Consider the following 26,183-nt stretch of genomic DNA (forward strand, 5'->3'; position numbering starts at 1 on the left):
TAACTCCGATCATACAAAATGTTGAGGTTTTAAAAGTGGTCCCATTGAGTCCCATGTGAAATTTTCTTTTAGCAACACCCCTTGAAATTTGAAATATAACGAATTGAACATCAAAATTTGAAGTTTTAGTTAAAAATTTCATGTCCGACCTTTCTGATTAACTCGATCCACTGCGCGGCGCGGCGATCGAATTCAATAGCGCGATTTGGCCTTGTCCCTCTCCAAGGTGAGCCTGGCTCTGTTTAAGTTAAATGCCCGCTACCACCAGCATACCACCTCAGTTCATCCAGCAGGCCTAAACTAGACACCAATATGTTCAAACTTGTAAGTACTCTCACTTTTTACCTCTTTTCATCACTTTTCCTTGCCTCTCGTCGCATGCTCTGCGCCAGATGTTTCATGGACCGCAAATGCATGCGTTATCACTGGGTCACTCAGAGTAGTTGCCTCCATGTCAAAGCTTTTTTTGGCTTTTGTTTCAAAGGGGTTTTGTATCCGACACTCGAGAAAAGCTTTCTTTTTAGCACTTATTGACACGTGAGTTCAGATCAGATAGCGTCCGTTAAAAAAATTTCCTCGGTTATTTTTTTAATATGCCCAGTTCAGAGATATATTTAATTTTTTACATTAAATGCTTTGCAAAATAATCTTAAGTTTTTACTTTTTAAAAATTGGACAAAATATCGGTGAATACACTTTTATGAAACATGGTAGTAGAATAAAATATCATTTTTTTAAATCATCCAGTCAGTGCGTTCATGATTCATAGGAATAAGTCTTTATAATTCTCACATTTCTTCTTAAGGCTGTCAAAATTAACATGAAGCTCATAATAATCAAATTAGTAGCCTCTTTAGGAGTTAATTTTCATCAAAATATAATTGTATGCAATACCCTCCTCCCAATCCTTTAATAATAAATGGAAAAATACGTAAATGGAAAAGTGTGTGAACAATCGGGCTAGAAGACAACTTTTTTACATTGACAAAACTAAGTTTAAAATTAAAAAAGATTACTTAGAGCCTAAGAGGCTTTTTAAACTAAAAACTAAGTTCTAAAATATATTTTTTACTCATTATTTTGAGATTAGCTCAGCTTTCAGCAATCAATACAGATTTTCTCAATAATTCCACTTAGTATGATGTCCATTGGGATTCTAATAAGTGCCGATAATAGCACATTAGCACATAGTCTCACGAGTACCTCATTCCAACACTTTCAATCACGCATGCTTATAATACACAAAGCATTTTAATTTATCTCCACCCGTAGGTAGGTACATGATAAAATTCCCTCTTATTGAATAATTATTCATTTAATATTCCTTACTATTAATCATAGGCGCCTTAAAGCAATGATCCTCGATTGGTTATTCTAACTATGAACACTTCTTCTAAAAAGGAAAGCTGAGATAATAGCATGCTTGATTTCAATGTATGTAAGTTTTTGAATACGTAGCCAGAAACCAACATCGTCTGAACACATGCATCAACACAACGTATCAAAATTTTTGCTTTTATTTTCATACATTAATACCTTGATCCCTGGGTTATCTTTTACACCATCCGTATTCGCTTACCATAAGTTTGCTTTCAGACTTGACTTCGAAAATATTCGATCAAAGTACGTATTTAATGTGCTTCCTCCTTAAAAAATGTTCGATCACCGTTACAGGGTGGTTCACCTCATCGAAAATAGAACTAGCTCGTGACATTGAATTTGCAACGCCTTATGGACTGAAACATTCCTCATTGCCTTAAACTGAGATTGAATTCCAAAACAAGTCCCATTTTCGGTTTATTCTTAGTATTACACATGAATGCGTATCAACTCTTAAGACCAACGCCCAAAGGCTGACGTCACCTCTAACACCAAATCCTACGCCATAAAATCACGATACTAAGTACCTAGATCAAACAAGTAGGAATTTGTTGCATTTTGACTCATACATACATACATATATGCATTATCGAATTATAGAATTGGACAATGACGCATATCTATATCGTGAACTGCGGACTGATTTTTAAAATTGATGGATAAAGTGATATGAAAAGAAGACACTTGGAACATGGAACGATCCTACTGGGTTGAAGCGGGTGGTTGATATGAACTAAAGGGGGAGATGATGGACTAACTATAGGGTCTCCAGAGGGTTGATGTTAGTTGGTCTATTGCCTCCTTTGTCCTTTGTAACCTTCCACCAATATCGCTTCAGTTTCAGTTTTCCTCCTTGTCTATCGTTTTGTCTATCAATTTCAATAATCGGCCCTTAGGTCGCTGATTGAACTCTACATCCACTTGTCTGATTGGCTATGAATCAAAGTATCCATGCATACATTTTTTGGAAAAAAAGAGAAGACATCAACATCATATTTTGAATTTTTTACAGAATCTTTCAGGCGGTTGAATTTTTTAGGTCATGATCCTATTCAGAATTTGTGATGGAATAAAAGTTATGGTTTTAATGTTGGGAAGGGTATAATAAGTTATACTGGATCTTCAAATATTACTCACCAGCCAACCAACCAACCAATTAATTTTTGTGCTCTTATTTGTGACATTCAAAGATCTCGGAAGTTATAATTTCCTGTGTAAAAGAATTTTTCTTGACAAACAAAAAAAAAAACAACGGAGGTGAATTGCCATAATTTTACTGCCTTATATAAATTCGCTACATATTATCAAATTCAAATCATAAATGTGGAAATTCTTTCTCGGTGAAGTCAGGTTCGTTTAAGGACCTGCTGACCTCCAAAAAATGAAGTGTATGTAGGATGTAACCGCCATAAAATCGCCGTTAGCCCCAGCGAGAGCGACAGCATAACTTATCAGAGCAATGACTGGGCAGACATCCATTTACATGTTTTTCAAGGAAAATTCACACCTGAATACGAGAGTCTGCCTACAAACAAAGAATGAAAAATTCCGAAAATCCCCTAGTGATATTATAATGAGTTTCACTGTCCGTTCAAAACCTGTTTTCACTTTTAGATGTTTCTCTGCCCTTTGCACGCTTGCCAATTCTGCGCAAGTGTGAAAAAGCAGTATAATTCTTTCACTAAGACGATACATTTTACAAGTGTAATTTATCATACAAATTGACATTTAACGTTCGCTGTGGATATTTGAGAGCACGTGCCATTGATTGTTGGAATTCTCGGAGGGAAGATTGTAGGATTCGTATTTTTGATGCTTAAAAGTCGGATTTTAGCAGTATGTCTTTCTCGGGATATATTTTAAGACACAATTATCATCATCTCAATTAGTATATCGATTTTTCAAAAATTGCTCTTATATCCCGTTTGTTTCGCAAGCCCTTCGATTGTCGTTTTCTTAAAAAAAACTGCTCCGACGTACATTATACAACCATCTTAAACCACATTCTGGATGGAAAATAATAAATCGTTGTATGTAAAACATGAGCTATTTCCTAGAATTTGACTAACTTCATCGACTTTGCTGATCAAAGTATGCAAATTACGCTCGCCGACAATTTTGACGATTAATTGATAGTGCAAGTTTACAACCACGTATCTTGGTTTGCGACGTAGCAAACTGCCTGACATATACTTTATTTTTAAATAGAACATCACTCAACGGATATTCTTAAAACCTGCCGTTATTTTTCTTCTCTGTATGCGAAAAAACTCCTGCGAAAACTTCAAGGAATGATATCTTTCTGTTCTTTTTTTTAAAAGAAAAAATAAGAGTGGAGATTCTCAAACACCGCAAACATGATACATAGTTGTGGACTTACAACGTCAATATTTATTCACTTGGCGCCTTGTAAAACACCCTTTACTAACAAACTTGACAAGACTGATTTTTTCCCCCTTGCACTCACTGAGGTTCAAATCAAGTCAATACGAAAATAGAATTTAAAGTAACCGAGGAAACCATATTTATTCCACGTCCCGATAAAAAATCTAACCTGCCCACAGTCACCTTATTTAGCTAACTCGGGTCCAAGGATCATTCGCTTCTGAGCTTTTGATTTTTTGTACCCAGTATTCGACTGATTTAAGTGTTTAGAAAATCTGATTATTTACCCATTAGGTATCGTTTTGAATGCTAATTTTTCGCGCGGTTTTTGGCATGCATGGTAAAATTAGGTAACAACCACGTTCTCTTTGAGCCACGTGGTGTTTTCCTCGTGATCATCGCTCTCGCCGCCTGTATAGCACCTCCTGCTTTTTACTGTAGCCTCCTTTAACCACGAGATGTAACTTTCAATTTTGGAATAGGAGTAAATAACAGGCTCTTTTGGCTTGTTTCGCCTCAATATTTTACAAAATGCTCAAACGTTTAAAATAATTTCAGCATGTGTGAGGAGACATTCAAGAAAATTGGATCAAACTTAATTTGAAAAAAAAGGGGGGGGAGAAAAAAACTTTACCCACATTTTACTTCAGATTAATGGCCAAAGCGTGAAATCACGCTCTTTCGTTTGCAACTTTGCAGACTTCCTGTCATACGTTATTCTTTTTTTTTGGGGGGGGGGGAATTAGTCAACGTAATTTCTTTAAAACTTCCTTGATTTTTCTTCTCGACCAGCGGAACCGTCGGCTTGAATTTCAAACTACAAAACTGGCTTGCTGCCCTTCGTGAAAATAAAACAGGAGCGGAAATTTCGAAAACCCTGACGCTTTGTCACTGACTCGTTATGGAAGAGCGGCAAAATTAAAAAAAAAGTCGATCTGCAGGCCGATTGTTGAAATTGGTAGCTAAAGCTGCAGACAACGAGGACAAAAAGGATATGGAGGGATCCTATTGGTCGAAACGGGTGGTTGCAATGGGCAAAGAAGGTAGGTAATAGACTAACTAACTACAACCCGCGAGAGACCCGTTAGCTAGTCCATCATTTTCTCCCTTAGTCTGTAGAACCACCCATTTCAACCTAATAGAATCGGCTCCATACTCCTTACGTCTTCTTTGTCTATAGCTTTGTCTATCAATATCAACAATCAGCCTACAGATCCTTATCTTGTGGAATTGATTCATCGAATGACGTAGAGCCAAATAAATCGCGGTCCTCCCTGTATCTCAGCCGAATCAGGACATCTCACGGATGATCCTAACTTCAGCGCCGGAATTGCGCAAACACTCGAGCGGCTCAATTAGGCCTGAAATCTGCCTCGCGCGCATCTCAGGAGCCGGGGCCTCAAAGGGGGGGGGGGGGGCGCAGGGCGGCGGCGGAGTTTTGAAAAGCGGCTTAAAATCAATTTCGGACGCGCGGCGGTCGCCACTCGAAGCGCCACCCGCCGGTTATCTCAGCGGTCACCGCACTCGCACCAGCCCCTCCTCTCCTCCCTCCGATGGTATCTTCTCGCTGAGCAAAAACATCGTAAGTACACGTGTGTTTGTGGGTGCAGTTGCGCGGTTTTAGAACGGGAGGAAGCGCTGCGCGACAGAGTCACTTCAATTGTTCACACCGCGCCCTCCCCGTACGGAGGATCCTGGCTCCGTGTTTGCCGAGTGTTTTTTCAACCCCTCCGCTCCGCCCTCCCCGTCCCTCCTGAGCGTACCTTCTCACCCTTTTCCCGTTGCTGGTCCCTGGAGTGTGGTTATGTCCCTTCCCCAGGGCCCGGAGTTTATCTTCTTCGACTTAATTGTCTCGTTCGGTGATGATGTCACAATTAGGTGTATGGACGGAGAATAAATCAATGTTTTTAGTGATAATGATTTGCGAAAAACTTTGGCTTATAGGTTCTTTTTCACCCATAGCTAGAATCAGCGTGATTGCGTTTCACGTATCCTAAAGTTCTCCAATGCTTTCTTTTTTTCGAGAATGAACAATATATTGAACTTTTTGTAAATTTTCCCTAGACTCTGACAAATATAATCACAAAATTTCAAGTCAGGATATTTACTTAGATTTTTGTTGAAAGAATCGAGCATGAGAGGAAATTTAGGATCGTCAAATGTAGTTAGGTAAATTTTGGTTAAATCCGTCCAATTGTACACAAAGGCAAAAAATTCTATACTTGAAAAATCTGAGATATACGGATTTGTTTAAAAAATGTTGGGGGAAGGTCCACACCGAAAAAAAAGGATGCTGATCTAACATTCTAGATAAGAAGAAATTTGTGACAACTCACAAAATGTTGAATTAACCGCTCCAGCAGTTACTTTAGCAATTTCAAGATGTAAAAGTAACTGCGGTGGCGGTTAATTCAGCGTTTTGTAAGTTGTCGCACACTTTTTTTTACATCCAGAATGTTAAGTCAGCATTTTTTTTTCGTTACTTTTTTAAAATAATCTAAAAAATGAAAAAGCGCATAAAGTATATAATTTTGCAATATCGAAAATATTTTGAAAATTCTCGGATTTAAGAAAGAAAAAATGATGATAAGAGTCCTGAAATTTCGATAGCTCTGCAGCGAAGCTTTGCCACTCGATAGAGTCATGCATTTATGGAAACATTTATCGGCGTAGTTGATGTTGCCTACGCGCCAATTTTAAGGCAACCATGGGCAAAATCGTGAACTGAGTCCCGGATTCCCGAAGCGTGCAACCCTCTCCCGCTGGTAACCCTCAATTAAAAGTGTCAATACCCAGTTTTAAAGGGACCCTACGAAACTTGGCGGGTTTTTTAGATGCGATGTTTTGATTTTAAATCGTTTCGAGTGGCGTCCGTGCCGAATCGCGTGGCTCGTCCGGTTTCGTGTTTATTTTTCCAAGTTCCCGAGTCGCGATCGGCATATTGTCGCCGGCCGCCCTGTGCTTTTTCTCACGGCGTTGGCGCGCCAAGCTGTTTTAACTCGTTCCGCGTTTTCAAGTGCTGAAAACATTCTGAATCGCGTTGCCGCCTGGTAGCATTTAAACTGCTTAAATTTTTAATGGATCCCTTGCCTTACGGGGCACCTACTTTTATTTGACCCGTTGCTTACTTTTAGTTATTTCTTCTCTCTGAGCGGAATTATGAAATGATTTTGTAAACGTCTAAGCCGCATACAATTATATTCTGTGTTAATTCTACAGATAATTTTCAAAAAATTTGAATGGATAGCGTGTCTTCTACCCTCCTCACTCCGTTTCGAGGATTTGACACATAGAGGAAGTGATACAATTTCAATTTTAATATTTCTTTTCTTTTTTTTTATCATTGGCACACAGAAAACGCAGATTCGGATAGAGAAAAGTGCATACTTTTTAAAAAATTTCAAAATCTCTGAAAAAATTCGAAATAATTGATTCCCGAAATTTCTGTGTGAAAGTCCAAGAGAAGTTTTTTTCTTCTGACAGAAAAATAAAACTTTGTAATTGAGAAAAATCGAGGGTTTTTTTTTACTTTTCGTGATATAGCCATAAACCAAAAATAAGAAAGTTTGTACGACTTTGTATACATGTAACACAATTTTAAATATTGAAACATTTTATAACTTAAAAAATGTGTGCAACTGCCTGAATCCACATCACCAGTAGTGTCCCATCAGTTGCCGTTCGCCAATGAATATTATAGCCTGCATTTTGCAATGTGGCAACTTTGATCGAGATCATTCCTCCCCTAATTTTATCCTCAGCGCGTGATTCAAATTCGCACCAAGCTACGTAGCTTGCACTTGATAGAATGAGACTAATTTCCAATTGTAAACAAGATGTGGAATGTTTATTTTATGATTCCGGATGGCTGAATTAGCATATCTCACCATCGTTTGACGTGAGAATGTAGCTCGTGATGGACTAATGCGCACCCTTCACTGCGATTAAATATTGGTCAAAGATTCAAATTAACTTTAAATAACATTACTTGGTAATGGGGAGAAGGATGAACGCAGTATACCATGGAATAGAGTAATCGTATGATTTCTTTAATGAAACTCAATTTACCAAGAACCAGGTTTTTAAAACAATGGTTAAGTGGATTTTGCTTTTACCAATTGCTTGACTGGAACTTTAAAAGTATTAAAATAGTGTAAGTATTTTTTTTTTTTTTTTTTTTTTTTACCGTAATGTACATGGAAGAAAAAGTTTTGTAACCATCGTCCATCGTGCATCTTTAAACTGAAAGTGTGGGGGCTGGAGAACTGCTGCCCATCCATTTTTAGATTTCATCGGAGAGTCGTAAAAACGCGAAAATTTGCGCGCCATGCAAGACTCTCCTCTTGATCTTATTTATTTAATGAATGGTTTTATTCGCACCCTCTTTTTCAGGATAATTGAGACATGTTTTAACCGTGGATGTTCATTTACCTGTTTCAGGTGGTGTTTTGTGCCCTCGCCAGCCTGACGGCAGCCCAGTATCACAAGTCCTCCAAGGAGGCAGCCATCATCTCCGATGCCAGGTATCTGTCAGGCAACGGCCAGTTCGGGTCTAGCTACACCCAAGAGGATGGCATCGACTTCAAAGAGGAGACAGACGCCGCCGGCAACCGCGTAGGCTCATACTCCTACGTCGACCCCTCCGGCCAGAAGCGGGTCATCTCCTACACCGCCGGCAAGGACGGTTTCCGCGCCACTGGAGACGGAGTCCCCGTCGCCCCACCCCCAGTAGCCCCCCTCCCCCAGTACAACCCCCCCGCCCAGAACTGGAACCAAAACGCCCAGAACTGGAACCAAAACGCCCAGAACTGGAACCAAGCCCCAGCCGTGACCGAACGTAACTGGGACGACTCCAAACAGTGGACCATGTGGGACGACCCTGGCACCTGGAACTCCGGAGCCGACAGCCCCACGCCGGCCCCCGTTCAACCCCAACCCCAGTGGCAACAGCCACAACAGCAGCGCGCTTCCTGGGCCGCCACCAACCCCCAACAGGTCGCCTGGAACTACGACCCCAGCACCACCACCCCCGCCCCACACAGGTTCTACCCCCCGGGCAGACTCAACCTCAACAGATCTCCGGACGGTTTCAGCTACACCTTCAACAAGAACTAAGCTGATCGTTCTTCCTCTTCTTCTTCTTTCCAAGTCTCTCCTCCCCACTGAGAGGGTGGCGGAACAGAGTCCGTTGCGCTGAAAGACCGAGGAACTTTGAGTTTGAAAGTTGAGCGGACTGGTGTCTTTGATTCGCCCGCTGCAGCCTCGAGCTTAGGCTGAATACTTTGGCTCGGGGGCTGAAGTTTTGAAATGCTTGAAGACTCCGAGAGTTCCGGTCATTTTGGCTGTATGCGTACCGATGCGTTCTTGCAGACGTTCTCAGTGGTGTCTCCTCTGTACAGAAGTCATCTCTTGTAATATACTCAGTTCGCTAGAGTGTAAGTTTTTGTAATTAAATTATTGAAAGTTTTTATGAAAAAAAAATACAAAAAGTATTGATTACAAACCGGCAGTTTTCTTTTCATCATTATGCACAACTGAAGGAAAGAAGGAAGGGTGGCCATAAATTTCAGTATAACTTACGCATTTCACTTTTAGTTGCCAACGAAAGAGACGGATTGTTCCTACGAAAAAATTGTAAGGCCTGGAAATGTGTACAGTAATAAATAAATTTCAAGCTATCGACAGAAATTAGTTACCACCCATTACAACTTAAAACTGTTTTCTTTTATGCATCTGGTTGAATGGCGTCATAGCTCAACATTTTTGGGGTCATTTTTGTCATTTTTCTTCATAGTTGCTCTCTCCTTCATTTTCCCCTAATTTAAGGATAAGAAATTATTTTATTAATATTTAATTTAATAATTGATTGACAATTACACTTTTGCTCACCAGATTCTATTGAGAATAGCAAACTCTACTTTGCATATATCAATCTTTACAATGGACCACTAGACAAGGTACGAATTTCAGCACTCTGATATATGTTCCGTAACCAAAATTTCACGTAGAGCACGATGCGCACAATGAAAATTATCGAAATCAACTCCTCACAACGATATTTAATGATTCTTGATGCGTGAATTCAAACCACCCGCTCATGAAAACTCAATGCTCTACGTGATTCACATCGCGCGCTAAACGTTATCATGACAGTCTCTGCGCGATGTAAAAATCTGGCAACCTCAATCTTGACGCTTTGGCTCAGCTATAGCAAATTGCCTATAGTTCGAACAACACATGGTGGGAAATGAATATTGCTCGATTAAGAAACTTGCTGAGACCGTTGTCGTGCGCGATTTGACTCACGTAGAGCTTTGAGTTTCTTGTGAGCGGGCAGTTCAAATTCCTCGTAACCAATGTGAAATGAAAAGGTTAATATTTTCGTTAGGAGTTGGTTTCAGTAATTTTCGTTGCGCGAATCGTGTTCTACGTGAAATTTTGGTTAAGAAACATGTACCGGAATGCTTAAATTCGTACCTTGTCTAGTGATCCATTGATCAAAAAAATGGACGACGGCACTTGTTCCCCCCCCCCCCCCCATTTGTTTTTTCGATTCAATTTGATTGCGATTCTCGATTTAAGGTAAAAAATCAACTGTCAAACATTACATTTTTTGAAATTCTTTGTGGGTGCGTAGACTGAAGGTCTCAAATTAAAAGAAGTGATTCGTTTCTGAACGAGGTTTCTAGTTTGATCTCGGCTAAGCTGTCAAATTATATTTCCTAAACAATTATCCGAAAAAAAAAAACATTTTTTTAAAAAGTGTCTATTCTTGGAACATTTCCCTCTCAATGTCCGATTAGACTTAATACCAATGTAATAAGAGCGAGTTTGACATCTATCTTATCTCATTTTTTGAGTCCCACTTGATTTATACTTTCGGCAATTTGTGCATTAGTGCTACTTGAAAGCTTAATCAATGTCAGTCTCAAGGCTGCTGGTGCAAAAAACTTTTTTTTGCACTTGACTCTCTCTCCTTGAACTTGGGCACTGATACTCTTTACTTTTTTTAAAATAATCTGAAAATCGAGGAGGCACATTCGATCAGATTCACTCTCAGTGACAGTGTATGTTTCTCTTAGTTTTTTCTCAAAATAATAATACAAATTGTTGCTGAGTGATAACGTGGTGCGGAAGGATTCAACGTTAATTTTTCTGCTTAAACTCTTAGTTCAATAAATAATTTCGCAAGGAAAGGATTTTCGGGTAAGCTTTGCACTTATTGCCATTTTTTTTCTTACTTTTGACATATCATAAAAATTGAAGTTTTTTCCAATCGTTGAATGTTTTGGCACTTTGGAATGATGATTCTTTACGTTGACCCTATCAAAAATATGTTTAATCACGTTAGTTTTGTTTCAATCAATTTATAAATTCTGAAATATTTTATTGCGGGACCAATTGGGTTTACTATTTTTATGTACATCACGGTACAATCGGTAAGACGTATCTCATCGAATTTTTCGGTGTGAAGCAGTGGCGTGGCGTGGTTTGCGATATATCGATTGATCGGCCATTTAAACCTATGGAAAAGTATCGATAAACAGGGTGTTCGCAGCGAACACCTTAATAATCGATTCTTTACCACAGCTTCAAATGGGGAAATATCGATAGATTGCAAAGCACACCACGCCACTGGTGTGAAGTACACCATAGTTTCTATTTTTCAAATCTAGCTCATAATTCACAAAAAATTCCAATTTTCTTACTCCTTTTTTCTAAAATCTACACTTATTATTCCATTGAAAATTGCCTACGATCTGAGGAGATGCTGTGAAAATGGTCAAATATGATGGAAGAAATATATTCAGAATTAGTGCAAAAGTCGATATTGCATGACACAATTGAAAATGAGAAAGTGTCAAACTTTCATTCATCTCTGGAATTTGAGGGGGAACATACAAATTTCGGAATTCCTTTTTGGCCCTTGAAAGACTTTGGGATTTGATTTTTCATTAGTTTGAGCCATCTCTGGATAAAATAAAATTACGGTCAATAATTAGCAATGCGGCCATGGGGCTCGAGGTCTGATTGGAACCTCCCCCCTCCCCCCTCCCACCCATAAACATTTAATACCCGTGTAATCTTTCTTTGGTTACGCGACTAGTCATTCCAGTAATCCGAGGATAATCTAAAAATATCGGTTAAATCATGAACTTTCTCCAAATATTTGAAGAAATTTGTTATGGTTCAAGATTAAATGTTCAAGATTTACTGTGATATTTGATTTCAGGAATGATATTTATGGAAACATATACGTCGAGGAATATCCTGAATTTTTAAAGAAAACTGCAGTTTGTCTTAATTATTGTAACAAATATATGATAAAAAATGGAAAGGGAAAGATATCAATTTTTATCAAAATGTATCATTCTTACAAGTATATAATTTTGAAAAAACAAGAATCTCGAAAATAGCCATAGTTTCTGATCGTTAATCGTCTTATTGAATCAACTAACTATTCTGGGAGAAAAATAAAATTTAAAATTGCGACATTACTGGTGCCCCACATGAGCTTTTGATCCATAGAAGTCATAACCATTAATAGTTATATTCATACCAATATACTCTGGTATTTGTACGAGTACTTTATTATTTTTACCACCTCGGTGATTTTACCGTATAGTAGTCGTATGGTGCAATATCACTATTATCGGTTATGGTTTCTATCAATAGAGAATTTGCATTGCTTCATCTGAAAGTGCTTAATGAGCTGATTTCGCAATATTTTTATAATTTTTTTCTGATGTGGGGAATAGAAATCGGCAGCTGAATATGAAAGGCAACAGTCATCGCTCAACGGCTGAACTTTCGCAAACTCGAGTTATTTTCATCCAGATTTGTATCAAATCCATCCGAATAGTTCAGAAAAATCCGACATAATCCCATGGTCGCGAAGCCTCGTTGCTGAATAAGCATCGGGCCGACGACTTCCACATTCAAGCCACGTTCAGCTCCCACGTTCAGCGTGTGATTCCGGTGTCAAACACAAAATTTTAAAGAACCGCAAATTCTTCATTAGACGCCTACATGTCACACACCTGATACAGTTATTTTAACCATATAGCTGAGTGTAAAGTCATTTCTTAGGAAGTATACACTTTACTGCATTATTATCCACCGGTCTCCTAGGAAGCGTGCCACTGGCATGGCGTGTTTTGCGATCTATCGATATTAACCTATTTGAGGCTGTGGTAAATAATCGATTATTGAGGTGTTCGCTGCGAACACCTAAATAATCGATTATTGAGGTGTTCGCTGCGAACACCCTGTTTATCGAAACTTTTCCATAGGTTTAAATGGTCGATCAAGCCTACATGTCACACACCTGATACAGTTATTTTAACCATAGTTTATCTGAGTGTAAAGTCTTCTCTTAGGAAGCATACCTACACTTTACTGAATTATTATCTACCGGTTTCCTAGGAAGCATGCCACTGGCGTGGCGAGCTTTGCGATCTATCGATATTTCCCCATTTGAAGCTGTCGTAAATAATCGATTATCAAGGTGTTCGCTGCGATCACCCTGTTTATCGATACTTTTCCATAGGTTTAAATGTTCGATCAATCGATGTATTGCAAAGCACGCCTGCTCCTCGATTGTTGAATCGTTATCGAATGACCTTGATCGATATATAGCATTGTTAAGATAGGGATTTATCGATCAGAAGCATTCGATAACGATTCAACAATCGACCCGCAGGTGCGTAAACCTATCCGACGAGGAAACCCGATGGCCACGGTCCACGGATGCACCGTGGGCGCGGTCAAGACCAGGATTCCGTCGCGCGGTCTCAGATCTCCAATATCCGGGGGCCCGGGGGGAGGGGGGGGGGCTACGGACGGGATACGATGAAGATCTATCGGATCGGACCACGCCCGTCTTCGCTGAAACAGATCCGCGGGTCGATTTTTTCATCGTTAATCGATCCTGCATAATCGATAAGTCCCTATCTTGGCAATGCTTTCTATCGATCAAGGTCATTCGATATCGAATAATCGATAATCGAGAGCGTCGCGTCGGGCGCGGTCGGAAGCGACCCCCAACCGCACCGGCACCGCACAACGCGTTGCAAAAGAAGAGGCTTTCAAGTGCCACCGCTTCGAAATGGGGATTCTGGTTGCCTTTGTCCGCGTTCGAGCCTTCAAGGTCTTTTGCCGGAGATTCCAGCCAGCGTCTGCGAGTCCGTGCCTTATGGGAGCCCCCTGAACCCCGAATGTACATATACACATAAGAGCCACTCAAGCGCTCTAAAGCGCTCTGCAACGCCTAACCGCCACAGTGCCCTGTCCTCCTCAGAGACAAGATCCATCCACTGGTATCTTGGCGCAGTGGTGAAAACTTCTACTTTCGGGACTCCATCAATCGACTGTTGACCTACCAGCTGGGTGGTTAACAACGTATTGAAAGTTTCTTTTTGCAACCAAACCGAAGCTTCAAATTTCGTAAAACTTTTTCTTACCGATTTTTCTAAATTTCTCTTTTAGAAAAATCGGTAAGAAAAAGTTTTACGAAATTTGATGAAGTATGGCCGATAAAGTTAACAACAGAAGTGATATAAACCAAAGTTTGGCTCATTACGCCACTCGAAGCTCGTCATCCTACTAGGTGGTACCTCAACAGTCCAAAAAAGGGTGATGACTGTTGCTCCCTTATGATTGCCCATAAAAAAGTGTTCAGTCCCCAAAAGTAAAAGTTTCTACCTTTCACCAAGAGGTCAGTGGAGGCTCTTTATTTTTCTCTGGCGATGCCTAACCACCAAAGTACCCTCTCCTCCCACAGTCCTTCAAGGAGTTGGCACTCGTGACTTTAAAAGTTGGGGCTCCCTTCAAAATTTTAAAGTTATTCCATCAAACTCAGAGAGCATACGGAAAAATGTCCACCAAATTGCTACCAAGAAATTCATAAAATCAAACCACTCCTGTTCGAAATATTGACGCCCTATAGCGGTGGAGAACAGCCCCCCCCCCCTCCCCAAAATTCAATATAGCCACACTGCTGGAGAGGCTCAGAAAAAATATGTTTTTTTAGGTGATTGACCACCAGAAATTCGAATCGGATGATCTCGCAGCCCTCGATCATTTTCTGATGTGCCACAAGGGAAATTGTGAATCACTATGTTGTTGCATACTTCACGGTTTGTAAAATTTTATCGGCACTATACACAAATTACTACATAAACTTAAAACTTTTTGGAAAAACCGATTACTATCCGATAGTAATCGGTTTTTCCAAAAAGTTTTAAGTTTATGTAGTAATTTATAAATTGTGAATCCTCTGTATTTCATCAGAAAATGTTCGGAGGGCTTCGGGACCGTCCAATTCAAATTCTCCGCGGTCGATTGCCTGAGATAACATGGTGGATTTCTCGGTATCGATTTAGGGTAAAGTATATGCTGTGCTCTTTAACTTCGATAAAATAATTTTAAAATACTGAGGGGAACCCCATCTTGTAAAGTCACGACCCCCCCCCCCCCCTTTTACTCCCCGAGAGGGGCGAGGGCGGGGGTCGGGACAGTGAAACTTGAATTCCTCAGAGTCGATTCTGTACGGAAACTCGCAGTCTCCGACTTTAAACGACCTAAAATAAGCGAGAACAAAGCCTGTTGAGAACTGACGCTCGCAAAATGGTCACCCGCAAATTTAAACTTTGGCGCTAAAATTTGAATTTAATCCCGCCTTCTTCGCGTTCCCGCCTTCCTCGCATTCCCGCCTTTTCTCAGACTTCCGTTTCCGGTATCACAACATCAACAATCAACATAACCTATTCGCACCCCGGTCCATCTGTCTCTTTGTAATTTTCAATATTTTATTTTATTTTGAGAACTCTAGTTTTTTAAGCATTGAATTCATTTTTTTCAAGAAATAATGTGTGTCCTGATAGACTACCCCAGCCTGTAACCAAGAAAGGAATTATACCCTCCACGCATGTTGATGTTTTATTCTTGACGCTCTCTCAGATCTGCATGGTTGGAAAAATTTGAGGAATTAATTCTCATCGCTATCTCAGAGGGTAAGTAACTAATTTATCTAGCTTATCACCCAAACCCACAAAAATTATTTGGGTGAGTAGGTTCAAATTTTCTCCCCAATCAATAGAAACATTGCATCCCCAAGACTCTGTTCTAAGTAAGTGTTGTGAGCGATTGCCCAGAAAAAAATATTTGTTTTTGTTCCAAATAATCTTACCTATTAACGGCAACCATTTACGCACCATTTTGGATCGGACTTTGTTTATGGCTACACTGTACCTTTTGGTACTCTAATTGCTCCTGAACTTGACTAAATTTACTCATGGGGTAAGCATCATGAAATATTCTTTCTTGTTATCATTGCCTCTCCTTACAGTTTCTGCCTATTTGAAGCTCTATCCTGATGGAAACAACATTACCATTGTTGCCTTGGAAATAATTCTGCCAAAGTGGCACTTCCAGCGAATTTTATATGTGTTTTATCTGTCAACCCTTTCAGCAGTATAGCAACATTTTAAAGATTTATTTGTCACATTCAGTGACGCCTTTAGTTTGAATTTTTATTAACTCATGGCAATCTTATCAAAATTGAAAATTTGCACTTTTGACAACTCATGTCTATTTAAACAATGCTCATCAGTCTTTACAATTTTGACAAATTTGCAGAAACAGAAGAGCTGGAAAGCACATTTTATTTGACCACCTTTCCCTCATTACTGAATCATCTTATTTTTTGTCTTCTTTTTAGATTCAAACTTTTCCCGTCTCAAGTTTTTTTATGAACCGTTTTCTCATTGTTCAACATGGCAAGTCGAGGAAGGATTATTTTTGTAAGTTCCTTTTAAGATCATAATAGCTTCATAATCCCAGGTTTAAATGATCCCTCAGCACCAGGAGGGAAGAATGGTGGCTCTCCATTCAAGCTTTTTCAGATTTCCTGGGACACATTACCCTAGAACTTGGCAACTTCCATACCACATGATTTGTTTTCTCAGGATAAGTACCGGAGAGCATGTATCTTGATAGAATAAGAGATGAACTTACATGCCTAAGTAAGTAAGATCTCTTCTTATGAAATGTCCTGTCTGAAAAGAATGTTCAAAATCTGTGGTGAATTTCCGCGGTTTTTGTTTACACGTGGTAGAGCAGTCCAGAAGTCAACCTATCTTCTACCGACATCGGTTGGTCCAGTGGTTAGCGCAACTGATCACAGACCTAGATGTCCCGGGTTCGAATCCTGGCCTCGGTGGCAAGATTTGATGGTCTCAGATCTTGTCACCGTGGAGTGGCATGGATGTTTCTCTTCGTTTCTTCCTTCGTTTCTTCCTTTGTACTTCTGTTTCTACTGTTGTTGTAATCTTCCCATCATTTAGCGGTGGCTGTTTGTCTACACGATTAAGGCCAATGAACTATACCTAGAGTGCGCAGGCTCTCAAAAAAAAAAAAAAAAAAAAAAACCTATCTTCTCATAGAAAAAAATTGTCGTTTCGTTTTAAGCTTGTACCTACTTAAATTGAGTTTAGGCTCTAGATTCTGGAAAACGCAAGTCAAAACTTTTGCTGAATCAATGGCCCTTTGACGGCACAAATTGCTCTTTTCATACTCAGATTCATTTTTGTTTCTTTTCGTAACAAAATCAAGTATAAGCTACTAATATTTAGCAATCTTTTGACTGCACTCATAACGACGAAGACTCCAGCATCATCAGAATGTAAAATTTTGTTCACCCTATTTTGTACCTATGTTCAAGGTAGTATCTTAAAATTAACATGGTAATACCTTTAAATCCACATTCGTTCAAATGTGTCTAATTTTACTTCACAGGAAAAATTAAGAGCCCTTGCCATTGTTTCAACTGGCGGATTCACCACTTTTTCTGCTCTCAACATCTACAATGAGAATGAAAAGTATTATGAAAACTTCATTGTACCTTTAATGCACAAAGTCTCTCCTGAAACTGCGCACAATTTAACAATCAAAGCCTTGAAATATGGACTCATTCCAAAGTCAAAATTTGTTGACCCACCTTCTCTGGTAAATATGATTTCTATTTTTTGATAAGGAAACCTTAGGCCTTTACTGTTAAATATTGGCAATACTAATTGTTTTTACGGTGTTCATTGTTCTTACTGGAGACCCTACTTAAAATGTTCACCAAAATATCAAATTATCAACATCACAACTCTCTTAAGATTTTTTAAGAGAAACTTATTAAGAAAATTACTTAACTCTCATTTTCCCTCATACAATTGGAAATGAAATGTTTCAGTTTGCATTTAGCACCCTCTATCGCCCTTCCATTATAGACTAATCTTGTGATTAGAACAGTCACAACTAGATGCATAAAACTTTTTGACAGAAAGATGTCAGGTATGTCAGCTATTGTTCCTTCAATTTGATATTAAATTAATTTTGCTCCTTATTGACCTCTTTTTTTTCATCCATCCTTTTAAAATTTAAACCCAAATATTACCTTAAGTCTATTCTATGCCTTGAATAGCTGTGGCCAAGATGCAGTGTTAGTGACTGGCTTTGGATATTATTCACTCTATTTTTCTTTTTCTTAAAAAAAGTAAAAAAAATTAAACAAAGATACTTTTATATCCCTGATGTTAGTTTGAGCCTCTGTTAAAATAGGTATATTTATAAAATTGCAGGTAACGGGTGTGTGGAATTTGACATTCCACAATCCTGTGGGTATAGCGGCTGGCTTTGACAAACAAGGTGACGCTATTCAAGGACTGTTTGACATAGGATTTGGCATTGTTGAAGTTGGGTCTGTTACACCTTTGCCCCAACCAGGAAATGAGAAACCTCGGGTATTTCGTCTGGCTGTAGATGAAGCAATCATAAATAGGTGAGACTTGAATCGAGGACTAAGTAATAGCTGTTTTCACTTTATTCTTCTCTTTTAATCTTTCAAAGAGTTAAGAAAAACTACTGCTCCACATACTGAACACTTGGACTGCGTTGTATTGAGTATGATTGTCTTTACAGTATACTGATGATTTTGTTTAGTGACAAGGATGATCAATTTCCGAAAAATATTTTTATGAAACTTGGACGTTTTATTGTCTACTTGCTGCTCCCTCCATCAAGAACAATATATTTTAGAAAGCGAACTCCAGGAAACAAAAGGGGTCTGTGTAACTACGTTTTCTTCATCTGGAACACCTCGCACAAATTTTTGTCATCTTGCTCGGGAGAAAAAATTAAGGTGCATCATTTGTTTACATTGAGTTTGTTGGTATTTTTGTAGCGTTCCTTAAACATTTTCTGCAGCGCAATTCAATTAAATCATTGTTGTATTGCAGTGTAATATTGTTATCTTCTTACTTTTGTTTATATCAGGTATGGATTTAATAGCGAGGGCCATGAAACTGTCTACAAAAGAATCCTAGAATTCAAGGCAAATAGTAAATCTCGTGGTTGTCTTGGCGTTAACCTTGGTAAAAACAAAACTTCAGAAAGCCTAATTTCTGATTATGTCCTTGGCGTTCAAAAATTTGGAGAAGTTGCAGACTATCTAGTTATAAATGTATCAAGGTAAGATGTCTTCTGACGCAATGTTTTGATTATATGTTTCCTCCTCTTGTCATGAAGTAATATTCTGGCGGTTCAACCTCTTAAATTAGGCAAATCAAAGATAACTTTTCTCATGTCTTATTTTCCTCCAGACATCATAGAAAGCCACAAAAAACTAAAATTCCCACTACATATCATAACCTTCAGTACACTAAAACTATCTGTGTAATGGTTTTTATTATTACTTGATCAAATACTTCAATTTTGCAAAATGACATTAATTTATAAACTCGGTTGTTGAAGATATTGAGAGATTATGTACCTTTGTAGTTTGTTAAACTTTTGATACAGTAAGAAACTTACACCCAACATAAATTTTGTTCTCATAAATAACGCCTACTAGTTAAGCAGGCTCTTAAAAATTTCAAGGTATAGATCAGATACTTTTTAAATAGCAGATACAGAGAATCAAAGCCTCTGAGCATAGTATTACTCCATTCCTACCCCGGAAGGTAATTCATTATCAAATCACAATGATGTACACTACTGACAATTTTTTTAATTGACAAAAATTTTATTTTATTATTTCCACAGTCCCAACACTCCAGGCTTGAGAAACTGGCAGAGTAAATCAAATTTGAAGCAACTCTTACAGGAAGTTGTTACAACTCGCAATAATCTAGCTTTTCTACCACATCCACCATTACTCTTGAAACTATCAGCAGATCTTTCATATGATGAATGCAAAGATATTGTAGATGTTATCAATGACCCTAAGGTAAATTTTTCATGTAGTGTTGTTTTTAAATGCTCAGTCAATAGGGAGCGCTTTTTGATTTCAACCTGCCTGTAGAATTCCAGCATACTAGTGGAAATGCGTTTCAATGGCGCACCGGCTCAACAACAAGATGGCGGATAAGGGCCTCACATATTCAGAATACATTTATCTGTTAAACCTTTATTCAATGCTTCTGATATCAAAGGGCGGAGGACGATAATTGTTTTTTTATAATTTATTTTTCTAACGGTATTGTACTTTTCTCAAAATTGATAGTTGAAATTTTGGGGAGGCGAGTTCTTTCACTCAATGTTGCATATCTTCTTTGGAAAACTTCATAATGTGCCCACATAGAAAAAAAATACAAACATATTAGAGCTTCCCCACTGTTTTTTTTTTTTTTATTTTTTCTTCTCTTTTTCCCTCTTTTTTCTTTTTTTTTAAATAACCACAATCATTTTAAAGGAAAACGCCCACCAGCATTTTAGGATGCATTGGTTTGTTTGGTGTTCTTCAAAAAATTTGAGAATTTTAATACACCAAATTCTGAAATGAAGCTATTACTTGTTCAAGCATTGGTAATTTTGAAAAGAACAATGCAGATCGAGCTCTAAAGAGTGAAGTTTAAACATTTCTGATATGCTGAGCATGATTTTTGTTCCATTTTATTGAAAGGAAGTCCACTCAGTCAGTCAGTCGGCTGTATGTCTTGTGTGCTACATTCCATCAAAATCAGTCCAAAAAATTAAAAACAATATGTAAAAAGGCAAAATCCTCTTAAAATCACAGTTAAATTCGGATAAATTCTTTTATTTCCCAAATGATGCCATTATTAGATAATCTTATGTTAAAGTTTCATTCTTATTTTTAGTGTAAAGTAGATGGTTTAATAATATCCAATACAAGCATTCAAAGGCCAGCCACACTCAATGGTGATCACGTAGAAGAGACGGGAGGATTAAGTGGCAAGCCAATTGCAAATATGTCAACAAGTTTAATCAAAACATTCTACAAGTTGACCAAAGGTGAGTCAGAGTTTTAGTTTGAACTAAGTCTCCTTGTCTTTTGACCCAAAAATTTGTTTAAGAAAAAAAAACTGTATGGATGTTGATAAATGATTTTTCTTACAGTCCAAAGGAAGACTTGATCTTTCTCTAATTACTCATACTTTTTTATTTTGTAGTTCCTAAAATAAATGAAAAGAGGAAAAAAATGAGGTATGAAAGTAATGGAAAGTTTTCTTGCTAAATATCAGCAAGCTAACTTGACCTTGACAGTCTTAACAGAATCAGCCCAGCTGTATTTCAAATTGCCTAATTGTCTCTCTTGCGCTATGCTTTTGCAAGAAAATTTAGCAACATCACACGTTGAAACATTCTTAAAAACCCAAGATTATGAAGAATGCACTCACAAGATTCCAAATCAGAATGTTGCTCATTTTTTTGGTTAAATATTTAAATCATGAGAAGAGATAGACAACGTCTGCAATAAGGCTGATTGTATTTGGACCAGTTCAATTTATTGTAATAATTGGCTCAAAGAAATAAGTAGAAATAATTTTTTTCAAGGACTCAAACAATTTCCTTATCGACTTTCCCATTACCATCAATGGGCAAAAGGAGGAACCATTTTCTGTTCACGACATTGGAGACTTCTTGTCATACTTTATTTTCTCTTTGGGAATTAGTCAATGTAATTTCTTGGAAACTTCCTTGACCCTAGTTCTCTGTCAGTAGAATGCTCTGTGTAAGTTTCAAGTTATAAAGGTGGCTTGTTTCCCTATGACAAAATAAAATAAGATAGCTTTGAAACATCATAAGGAAGATTTATAGTTTCTGACTTTAGGCATGGATATGTTACTAATGTTTTCCAAATTTTCCACTCAAAATTTGTAATTACACACAGTAGTCATCTCATTCATTAACACAGTTGTATTTTTTTTTTTTCTTTATTTTTTATCTTGAAAATTTTATTGTTTGAAAAATCTGGTATTAAGTCCAGTTCATTTTTTTACTAGTTCTTTACTCTGGTTGATTTGTTAACTATCTAGCAATTTTTGACACGATCTTCTAATACTGAAAACCCAATATAATAGAAACGGCTTAAAGCAGTTATGCTATCACTGCCTTGTCTCCCCTAAAAATTCAATGTTGACAGTGGTTCATTGCTGCGTTGAAGAATCAAGGTACCACTGTAAATTTTAGCAAAGAGGTACCTTGTCTGGAATATCAAAAAAATAATGAAAATAAATTTTATTGCCGTGTGTCTCATAAAACTGACTCATTGATGTTGTGTTTTCTTAGGGAAAGTTCCAATTGTTGGTGTTGGCGGAATATCTTCTGGTCAAGATGCATATGAAAAAATCAAAGCTGGTGCTAGTTTGGTGCAAATTTATTCTACGCTGGTGTACCATGGCCCCCCGGTTGTCACCAAAATAAAGAGAGAATTAGATGAATGCTTAAGGTATTTTCAGTTTTTACTCACAAACAACTTCAACCATTAGGGTGGATTTTGCATTAAGTTTACCTCTTTTTTTTTCTCAAGAACCTTCAATGCTGGGGGAAAAACTGAATCAGCGTTACACTTTAAATACATACTCTCAGCTTTCCAATGAGCAATACTTGTTCAAATTTGATTTGAGAATTGCGGCAAAATCGTGAATATTTTATACTCACCTCCCTCTTACGTGCCTACCTTTCATTCGCAGTAGCATTCAAGCAGTAAGAAATAATATAAACATCTTTTGTTTTGCATAATACGAATCTCTCTTAATAATATCTCACCATTGAAAACAGGTTTTAAAAATGAGAAAGCGGCATGCGCCAGAGACAAGTTCTACATCATCCTCAAATTCAAGGTGAAAATTATGGATTTGGAAATTTTTGAAGAAAAATATTTTTTTAAAATGGTAAGGTAAATTCGAAAAATGGGAGGACTAAGAATTCTCTACATCCCTAACATCCATCACAATTTGGATCTGCTTGGCGCATAGTCTTATCAGACTCTGCTAGTGCGTCTATCGTTATTTTAAGGAAATGAAATTCGGTAACGACCACATTTCATGCGTTATCTACTAATTAAAACAGACTCATTAAAGGCACATGCTCTCCAGCATATAAATTATTTATTTTATTTGTACATTTGTACTCTGTTGCATTGCTCAAAAATATTATTTTTCTTTACCAGGAGAGATGGCTTTAAATCTGTCGCCGAAGCTGTTGGAAAAGATGCAAGGTGATAATCTAAGACTTTACTCCGATACTTTGAACACCTACTATATAATATCACAAATTAAGAATAGTTTTTAAACATCATCACTCGTCACACCGACCTGACAGGCAAACTCTGATGTCTCAGGATCTTGATCATGTCAAGTGGAAAAGAACTCTTCGCTTCATAGTACTTTTACTGAAATCGGGTAATAGATTTATATTTAGAGCATCACTACAAATGATTTCTGAAGTAACCATACTGTCGATATTGTCCACATTATATCTTACATTTGAATCTTGAGCATTTTTTCAAATATTTTTTTTTTTTTAATTTTTAACAAAAAGGATGTGGAAAAAAGGAACCTCCCTTGTGCTTGATGACACAATTAAAGTGGACAAAGACAAGGTGGAGAGTGGTAATTTTGTATCTGGTATCCTTCCCTGCTCAACTTTACATAATTCATTTAATTCTGCGCCAATTTTATCATCAAGACAGAAGTGATATGCTTACTTAAGATTTTAAAACATCTTTATTTTTTAAGATTCACGGCCTTTGAAGCTTTCCTGAAACTTTCTCCTAAAATTTTAATTCATAAATGGGTCAGCAATACCCAGTTTTGCAAATTTCTTTTCAGAAAGTATTGTGTGTACTTGACCGTCAGATTTTAATCAGCCTCTTCTCCCCTTGCCCCATCGAATAATAATTCTATTGGCATAAGTCTAATCATATTCTTCTTGACGCTGCAACTCAAGTTTAGCAACAAATAAGTAAAGACCCCGTTGAGACTAATCTTCATCAAAATTTTGTCCCAAAATTTTCTACTTTAACATATATAGTATACTTAAGCTTTAATGTTTTCATTTTTTTCTCTTTTATTTTCTTTTGCCCTAAATGTGGAATTCATCCTATCACCAAACATGAGTGGATGACAAGAAGGACAAATTGCTGCCACCTTTTAAAATTCTCCATAGATGCATTAATTCTTAATGTAAAATTGTTCACAAATAATGAATCTCTGAGTAAATAATTGAATTTAGATATATTTTACTCCTGCGGTGCCTTTTTATCCTTTAGTCAAGTTTGTCTTTTTGATAAAGTCAAATTAAAAGTATTATTGTTTCCGTAGTATTATTAAGATTATTTTGAAGCTCCATGTTCAGGTACATTCTTTGAGAATATAGTAAGGCCTTGTTTTGGCATTTTTTTCGGTTATTTGCAGGATATCTATCGTTTTCACAGTTGTCTCCAATTAAAAGCAAACTGTGTTTGTATTTCTTTATCAAAATTATAACAGTTTCTGAAACTGTTCTAAATATGCTGCAGTACAGTATGAAACAATTGAGATAACTGTAACAACTACAGTACTCTCTTGCTGTAACAAATCGGCAAGGGAAAGGGCGATTCCTTCGCACATAAGAGATTTTCTTTATAATTAGTGTCATTATAGCAAGAGAATACTGTAGTAATGAAGCTATAAGCTGGTTTTAGTTAGTAATTAAGCTGTTGTACATGCTTTTTTAGCTTCAATCAAATGTTAATGGTAATCAATAGATTATAGCAAGGAAGAAGTAGAATAAGTTTATGCCAGCATTATTTTAAGTGTGAGTAGTAACCATTAAGAGTTTTTAGATTCAGATTTCACATAAATGTATGCTCAATCAATTCTCTGAAACTTAGAACTCTTGTACTGTACTACCACATACTTTTGCCTCTCTCGTCAAGTATTTAAAAAAATATCTCTGATAAGATTAGGATTACATCACTGAAGAGGAAGATTTTTTTCAAAAATTGCAAGTCTCTTCTCTTGCAGTAAGTCAAGAAATACTTCAATTTTTAGCGGTTTTTTTTCTTGCAATATGATTTTAGATTTTTGTATGATTTTAGATTGCTCATTTATTTTACTCATTTTACTTCGTGCATTTCGGTTGTATTCAGGAAAAATCATTCACAAATGTAATGTTTTTTTCTGATGTTACGCCGAGGTTTCTCTGTCTAAGAACAATGAAATTTGTCATGCCTTTTAATCTTTTTTCAGTTTTTTACACAATTAAATCATTGTGAAACATTCAATCAAGTGCCAACCAGTCAGTTAAAAGAATTTTTTTTTCTATCAATTGTTTATTTTATTATGATTTTATGTATACACCTCTGACAGGCTCAAGTTGAAAAGAAGCAAACGTATTCGTATTGTAGAATTATCATAAGAAATCATTGTCAAATGCTCAAAAAGATGCCAATCAGCAAATCTCATTTAATTTGAAGTCATGGCTATCTAAGTGTCTATGATGGCACTAAAAAGTTTCACCGTGAGAATTTGTTTCCAAAAAAATGTTACTTTCCAGCAAAGAATGGTGACCATCAGAATTATTTTTCTTACACTTCTCATGACAGAAGCAATCAATGCCATCTTTCTTTTCTTTTTTTTAAAAAAAAAAAATTAAATGTTAGCTGCTCTCAGGTATAATATTAAATAGAAACCACCTTGTCAATCGAGAATCATAAAATTATCTCACCAGTCATCTATTACCATCTCTGAATAAAGCTCTTGATTGTTACTTTTTGACTGTTCTGTGTTTCATTTTTTCAAATTAAATCGTCTGAACACAAGAAGAATCCCACCATTTGCACTTAATTTTTCTCATCTAGAATAACCAATATTGGAAAAAAATGTGATTTTTCCCTTTTTCTTTTCTCATCTTGTCCTTTTTTTTTACCAATTTCAAGAAGACTTGCGGGGCGAGTTTTGTAATTAAGTCCACAGTTCCTTATTTTAGATCATCATTCTCAGGTCACCTGCTAGGCAATCAAACTCAGAACTTCTGGGTTTTAGGGTCAGCACTACGACCACTACATCACAGAGGGCCAACAAGCCACAGAATTAGAAAATAATCATTATTTAAAATCGTATTACAACTGAATCAATTGGACT

At 37.3% G+C, this 26,183-nt stretch overlaps 2 protein-coding genes across 2 annotated transcripts; both read left to right on the plus strand.

Moving 5' to 3' along the window:
* The first annotated feature begins 207 nt into the window (after nucleotides 1-207).
* On the plus strand, nucleotides 208-9,268 carry Cpr100A (Cuticular protein 100A). The gene is made up of 2 exons (XM_019041810.2): nucleotides 208-324; nucleotides 8,206-9,268. The coding sequence occupies exons 1-2, from the start codon at nucleotides 313-315 to the stop codon at nucleotides 8,878-8,880; spliced, it is 687 nt and encodes a 228-aa protein (XP_018897355.2). The 5' UTR covers nucleotides 208-312; the 3' UTR covers nucleotides 8,881-9,268.
* A 6,244-nt stretch (nucleotides 9,269-15,512) lies between these two features.
* Nucleotides 15,513-25,818, plus strand: Dhod (dihydroorotate dehydrogenase 2). Its single transcript, XM_019041781.2, has 9 exons — nucleotides 15,513-15,779; nucleotides 16,487-16,568; nucleotides 17,563-17,772; nucleotides 18,396-18,595; nucleotides 19,090-19,284; nucleotides 19,858-20,041; nucleotides 20,913-21,066; nucleotides 22,345-22,504; nucleotides 23,228-25,818. The coding sequence occupies exons 2-9, from the start codon at nucleotides 16,542-16,544 to the stop codon at nucleotides 23,277-23,279; spliced, it is 1,182 nt and encodes a 393-aa protein (XP_018897326.2). The 5' UTR covers nucleotides 15,513-15,779; nucleotides 16,487-16,541; the 3' UTR covers nucleotides 23,280-25,818.
* Nucleotides 25,819-26,183: the final 365 nt, after the last annotated feature.

This window comes from Bemisia tabaci, chromosome 3 (genome assembly GCF_918797505.1).
Source record: "Bemisia tabaci chromosome 3, PGI_BMITA_v3".
Taxonomy (NCBI): Eukaryota; Metazoa; Arthropoda; class Insecta; order Hemiptera; family Aleyrodidae; genus Bemisia; species Bemisia tabaci.

Excerpts from the sequence above, each read along its gene's own strand:
- Dhod (XM_019041781.2), top strand. The coding sequence starts at position 16,542 with ATGGCAAGTCGAGGAAGGATTATTTTT. Across the intron at positions 17,773-18,395 it reads TTGTTGACCCACCTTCTCTG|GTAACGGGTGTGTGGAATTT; the intron begins GTAAATATGATT and ends ATAAAATTGCAG. Across the intron at positions 21,067-22,344 it reads ATTCTACAAGTTGACCAAAG|GGAAAGTTCCAATTGTTGGT; the intron begins GTGAGTCAGAGT and ends GTGTTTTCTTAG.